Below are 6,886 nucleotides of genomic sequence, written 5' to 3' on the forward strand. Positions count from 1 at the left end.
GTCTCTCTCTCTCTCTGTGTGTGTGTGTGTGTGTGTGTGTGTGTGTGTGTGTGTGTGTGTGTGTGTGTGTGTGTGTGTGTGTGTGTGTGTGTGTGTGTGTGTGTGTGTGTGTGTGTGTGTGTGTGTGTGTGTGTGTGTGTGTCTATAAGTCAGTAGTAACCTTTTCTCTGTGTGTTTAGGCCGTTGGGAGTGCCCGTGGCATGACTGCAGTGTGTGTGGTGTCCTAGCCTCATCCCTCTGTGACTTCTGCCCTCGCTCCTTCTGCCGGGAACATGAGGGGGGGGCTCTCAGCCCCTCTACCCTAGAGGGCCGCCCCTGCTGCTCCAACCACAACCCCCTCAGTCCCCTGGGCCCCAACACCAACCCTGCACACACTCACACACACCCCCCTGGCACGGTCAGCGTCAAAGAGGAGCCACAGGACCCTGAGGAGGAGCACAGCCAGTAGGACTGAGAGTGAAGCTGTCTCAAATAGCACCCTAATTCCTATATAGTGCACTAGAAATGTAGCACTATACCTTTATGGAATAGGGTGTGATTAGAGATGTGCCCTCAGGTGAGATAGACCAGAACTGCAGCCACCAGTTACACTTGAGATTCCCATGGGCTGGTGTGAGCGGTGAGAGTTGTTCTATATCAGAGATCGGAGCAGAGCTCCTCTGTGTTTAAGGATAGGGGGAGTGGAGGAGAGGGCAAGGGGAGATGGAGAGGTGTGCCCATAGCCCTGCCTTTCTCTCCGGCCGCTGACATCACCCCAAACACCCAGTGTTTCAGTTTCAACACTTCATGATTCTGTCATTTCTAGAGGCGTGGAAACTCAGTTAGTGTTCTTATGTTCTTGGTTAATCAGCACTTTGAATAACTCAGTGAGGGGGAAGAAGAGTGAGCGTAAACCTCCCTCCATCATGCTGCTTTTTTCTTTGTTTACTTCCTGTGAGCTGGGGTTGTTTGGCGCCCGTTGCCAGAGGCCAGGTGCCGTTTCACACCCTTAGAAGGCTTTGCTGTGTGTTGATGAGACAGCAGAGCCAGGCCCAACACTCCTCTGCAACCCTCATCACTCCAAACATGATCTATTATCCCTATCTAGCTCTCCTTTCACAACGAGAAGAAAATCAGATTTGTGCAATTTTCAGGACTACACACTACATTCCGACATTCCTTATACCGGTTTTTGATATACTTATGAGTATAGATGAATATAAATATATATATATATATATGTATATGTTTGTTAATGTTTACAGACAGATTATCTCACTTCATCTCGGTGAGTGGTGTATTATTGTTTGTTTGTTTAGGTGTTTAGCAATGAGCAGATCTCCTTGTGAATATAGTCCTTCTAATAAGGTGAATTATAATGGCTTATAGTGTAATGGTATGACATCACATCATCATTACATGTAAGATCCATTCGCCAGTTCCCCAGTCTCACTCTCCATTGTGTACATAATTGGCTCCTATTGTAAACCACAGAAGAAGAGGGGAGACATCAGTGTTATCCACAGCCCCCTTCACTGTATATCTATGGAAATAGAAAGGCAGTTTAGGAGAGGAAGTTGCATTTCATTAAAATTGAGAGGTTGAGCAGCTTACGTTTGGTGATGATTTCCTCCTAAGTGAGTATTATACAGATATGATCCCAGTCTGTTTGTACACAGTACTGCAGCCCGCCTAGAGGGATTCTTATTTCCAATACACTGACCTGACAGATAGGTGGCTGTTCATTGGCCTTGTGTGCAGTAATGTAAGTGATGGTGTGTGTACTGTACTGTGCACTCAAATGTTTTGTTTTAAATTGTTCTGCTAAACCTTTTTAAAGCACTTTCACCATTTATTGCTACATACTTTAGGTACGTCATAACATACATGTATATAGTAGAACATATGACATTGTACATGCTTGAAATGGATACCTCTTTTCTGTAGTAATGTTGGAATTTTAAACTGTATTGTAACTTCTGCTATAGGTCCAACGACATGATCCAAATATCTTTGAGAGACTGAAAACGTTCTCTGACACAAGTTACTGCCGTCCACACTTTCTATTCTTTGCCCTAGTAGAACGACTAACGCCCTCATCTTAATTCAAGGTGTTAAGTACATTCAGTGGGTATTTATTTTCACTTTTTGTATGACTGTGTGCATCTCCACAAATTGGTTTTGTATAAATATTAAGTTAAACTTCAGTACAATGAAAAGATCATATTCTACAAACATATACATGTATTATGTAAAGTGTTTTTAATCTCTCATCCTCCTATGACAGATTTTTACAATTATATCACACCATTTTTATACTAGTTGATTTATGTATCAAAAACACCTATTGGAAAATCGCTCCCTCCCAAAGTATTAAGTAACATATACTATGAAACAATAGGGAGCTTTACAATTGATGATTCTGTGTGTAGTTGTCTAATACATTTAACATGTTTTCTATTAGTGTAATGATTCCACAATGTTTAACAGCTGCTCATATGCCAGGCTGGCTGTGTTGTGACTCTTTACTGATGTTGAGGCAGTTAAAAGCAAGTGAAAATTGTGATTTGAAATAACCGAGCACTTCATTCAGCCTAAACTCGCATTATCATGATAAAACTACAAGATTAGTCTGAGCCTGTGCTTTCTCTTCTCTGGTACGTTACCGACTGATTATGATTATGCCCGTAAAACGATAGCTCACCCAAAAAGTTTGTCAAACGTTTCTATACCTCTGTTGTTTAGTGTCAAGCTGTCCACATTCAACGTCTGTCTTAACAAAATATAAATTAGATTGTGCCAAAATCTTCTATTCATTTCGAATTGAAGCATGCTGAATTCTCCTAATGCATAAACCAGGTTAAACTCGACAGAATGGAATATGGACTCAGTTAGACTTAAGTGGAAGTATGGAAACGTCTATCAAATTAGATTTTAGGGTAAACTAACACTTTAATAGACATACTGCTCTCAAACCTGCCAAATTATCGTTTTTTTTTTCAGATAGGTGTTCGATTTAGATCATTTCAGTACTGGTCCGCACAGCGCAGTATGGGGTGCATCAATGCACTTTTCCATATTTTTAACAAACTTTTAAAACTTGAAATATATTTCTTTCTTTCTTTACATTCTTTATTTTTGTATTTGTTCATGTTTTGTACTACAGTGCAATGTGTTCAAGAACTTCATGAGTATTTTACTGATAACTGATTTGACATGGTAGATGATAGATATTCGGCCTATTCAGACAAATTTCAGATCCTGTACAGGAGTCACTAGTCTCTAACCTTCTCTAACCGTCACTAAGTGAACATGTAAACCAGACCATTGTACACTCGCCCCAACACACACCAGCAATTTGTGTAGAACTGCAAACTGCAAACTACCCCTTCCCCTGCAAAACACCCCTTCCATTCTGAAAGAAGCGCAAATCTGTTCTGAATCTGTTCTTTTATCTGTTGGGGATATCTTTTGTATGCATTTTTGAAGCTACTTTATTATGTTAAAACAACCACATGTTAATGCTCTTTTATGTCATTGTATTGTCTTTTTATCCTCTTGGTATCGCACAGAGATTATCAAGGCCAAACCAAATAACCCTTATTTTTTGCACCTCCTTTTGAACTTACTCACTTTATGCCAGTTGAACTTGAACACATCATTCAGCCTAGTATAGTCTGAGTGTGTGTTGCAGGTTGTCATTCTGTTTGTCACCGACATTATCGATTTGACCCATGTTTATACATGATCATATAGTGGCCATACTTTAGGAAAGACAGTTGGTTCTCACTGAAAGGGATGTCAGACAGTAGGGTTACGAAGATTAAGCTATCAAAGTATTATCCAACACAGACTTTGAAAGTGGCTCTCTCTGAGTCATATGTTTCTGTTCTACACCTTTCAGTTATTGTTTATTTTGTGCAATACTAGTTGTTATTTCTGTCATTACATGTGATTGACATGCTCTCCCAGATATTAGGAGGAACAGTGATTTCAGAGGAACTAATTTCACCACAGTAATGTAGTGAAAGTGCTCTGGTGAATCTGCTGGGGTCGTACCCAAAGCCATATATTTTAGAGAGTTGGGCCAACTTTTAAAATGTTTATTATTGTTCTAATTCTAGACATTCAGTTACATAGCATTGTTTATGGCTGCCATAGAATATTGTTGTGTCATGTAAAATGCATCATAATGCAGAAACGTCAGTGTCCCAACTCCTAAATATATGGCTCTGGTCGTACCCATCTCTCGATGTTGCTTCAATGAAAAATTGGATGAACAAAAAGTTACCATATTATTTTACTGTTCAGCAGCCTGTGTTATATAGCATAATGTTAAGACTTGTACATAGATTGCATTGAACTTGCATAGGATCATGTTACTGTGGCGTGCTATTGCCTGTAAAATGTTGCTTCTAAATGTGTGTGACTGTGAGGATGACACTCTTTTTGTACATGACTGTCTTTTTATTTCAAACAATTGATTCTGTCTTTTCATTCTAAATGAGGTTGTGAGGTTGAGTTGGAGCTGAGGAGTTCAGACATGCCTGAAGTTTGACTTAAATAAAGCTGTACTGTGTCTCAGTGGAACTCATTTGTCTTCATGGGAAATAAAATATCATCCTTTCAATTTCCAGATGAAAATAATTTGTAGTAATTGGATGTATGTATTTTTTGCTGTGTTCTTCGGCCCTGGTAATCAAATGTGTTATTCTACCATTTGTCCACTACAGGTCACCCGGTTAACGTGACGACAAGAGGCTTTCTCCCCCGGGCATCATCACTCTTGTAGGTCTCCCGTGACGAGGATGATGATGACAGGAAGGGAACGGTAGCTATCGGTGCGAACATCAATATGCAGAGAAAGACGTAAACACCGAGTTTAAAGGTTGATCCTGCTAATTTCGCTAGCAAAATTATAGATCTGAGATTTTCACCAGGTAATGCTCCAACACTTTTTCAGAAGAAGTTCCAAAATTAAATCTAGAATCGGCTTCCTATATCGCAACAAAGCCTCCTTCACCCATGCTGCCAAACATACCCTCGTAAAACTGACTATCCTACTGATCCTTGACTTCGACGATGTCATTTACAAAATAGCCCCAACACTACTCAGCAAACTGGATGTAGTCTATCACAGTGCCATCCGTTTTGTCAGCAAAACCCCATATACTACCCACCACTGCGACCTGTATGCTCTCGTTGGCTGGTCATCACTACATATCCGTCACTACATATCCGTCGCCAAACCCACTGGCTCCAGGTCATCTATAAGTCTTTGCTAGGTAAAGCCCCGCCTTATCTCAGCTCACTGGTCACCATAGCAACACCCACCCGTAGCACCTTTGGCCGCCTTTCCTTCCAGTTCTCTGCTGCCAATGACTGGAATGAATTGCAAAAATCTCTGAAGCTGGAGTCTTATATCTCCCTCTCTAACTTTAAGCATCAGCTGTCAGAGCAGCTTACCGATCACTTTCCCTGTACACAGCCAATGTGTAAATAGCACACCCAACTACCTCATCCCCATATTATTACTTACCCTCTTGCTCTTTTGCACCCCAGTATCTCTACTTGCACATCATCATCTGCACATCTATCACTCCAGTGTTAATGCTAAATTGTAATTATTTCACCTCTATGGCCTATTTATTGCCTACCTCCCTACTCTTATACATTTGCACACACTGTACATACATTTTTCTATTTTTATTTTCTACTGTGTTACTGACTGTACTTTTGTTTATGTGTAACTCTGTGTTGTTGTTTTTGTCGCACTGCTTTGCTTTATCTTGGCCAGGTCGCAGTTGTAAAGGAGAACTTGTTCTTAACTGGCCTACCTGGTTAAATAAAGGTGAAATTAAAAAAAGATATATAATAATTATAAAGTTATCAGTTCCCAGATGTGTAGAGACGTAAAATGTTGCTGGGCTTCTAGCAAGAGAATAGAGGTGTAGCCAGCAATATCGGGGCAGGGCACTAAGTGTAAGATTACGAAATTGTGAATCAATTGGATGTTCAAGATATGCATTAGTTAACGTTAGCTAATTAAGTTGGTCATTTTAAACATCACCACGAGGATGCGTGATTCCATATGGAACAGGAAAGACTAGTATGACTTCTCTCCTTGCTAAATGTAGCTGTTCTTGCGCCAATCAATCTACCAATCAGCCCCTTTGATTTGGTCCAGACTCAGCCATGTGTCACCAGTCAGACTAAATGCGTTATGAATTGTGTTATACATTTGTTATAACATTTGTTTTGTTATAAATTAATAATTTTGAAACCATTTTCTTTATTTTCCCCTTCCAATTTAGGAGAGGATGCCATTGAATTTACCAAGTTATCTGTCTGGAAACTAACCTGAGAAACAAGATGAAGAGGGGTCTATTCAACTGCTGCTTCTGGTTGTCTTCCTGTGAGTGTTGTATGGTTTCTAATATAATGTAATAACGTTTATTAACATTGTTACATCCAAATATGTAATAACATTGACAAATTGACTTGTTTGGTGCTATTTAAATTATTTAAATGATCTTAAGTGTGTGTGTGAGAGAGAGAGATCTCCCTCAGTGTGACAACAGCTTCCCACCTTTATTTGTGAGATCCAGGCAGAGGAGATGTGGCTGTATAAGTTTCACAGAGTGGAGAACGACCATGTCCCCACCTCTCTCATGTTTGTGAGTACTGGTGTGTGCTGGGGGAGGCACTGAATTCAATGAAATCATGGAACATTAAATGGAAATATTTGTTTGGTAACATTTTAATTGAATGGGGTATTCATGAAGCAACATCTTTATGAAACTAGTCATGACATTTTCATGATTGTATACTCCCCTGTTACCATTTGTCCTGCCTTACTTATTATATTCATATGGTACTGATCATGTCCCTCGTATCAGTGTGTGGA

At 40.0% G+C, this 6,886-nt stretch overlaps 1 protein-coding gene across 4 annotated transcripts in view; it reads left to right on the forward strand.

Moving 5' to 3' along the window:
- LOC139545218 (histone-lysine N-methyltransferase NSD3-like) overlaps positions 1–4,563 on the forward strand; it is a 28,650-nt gene extending 24,087 nt beyond the window's left edge. For all 4 annotated transcript variants that reach the window (XM_071352744.1, XM_071352746.1, XM_071352747.1 and 1 more), the window contains one exon: positions 180–4,563. In XM_071352744.1, the coding sequence (XP_071208845.1) occupies positions 180–448 (269 nt within the window). In that variant the 3' untranslated portion in view covers positions 449–4,563. The remainder of the gene's footprint in view (positions 1–179) is intronic.
- Positions 4,564–6,886: the final 2,323 nt, after the last annotated feature.

The sequence above is a fragment of the Salvelinus alpinus genome, chromosome 19 (genome assembly GCF_045679555.1).
Source record: "Salvelinus alpinus chromosome 19, SLU_Salpinus.1, whole genome shotgun sequence".
NCBI classification, from domain to species: Eukaryota; Metazoa; Chordata; class Actinopteri; order Salmoniformes; family Salmonidae; genus Salvelinus; species Salvelinus alpinus.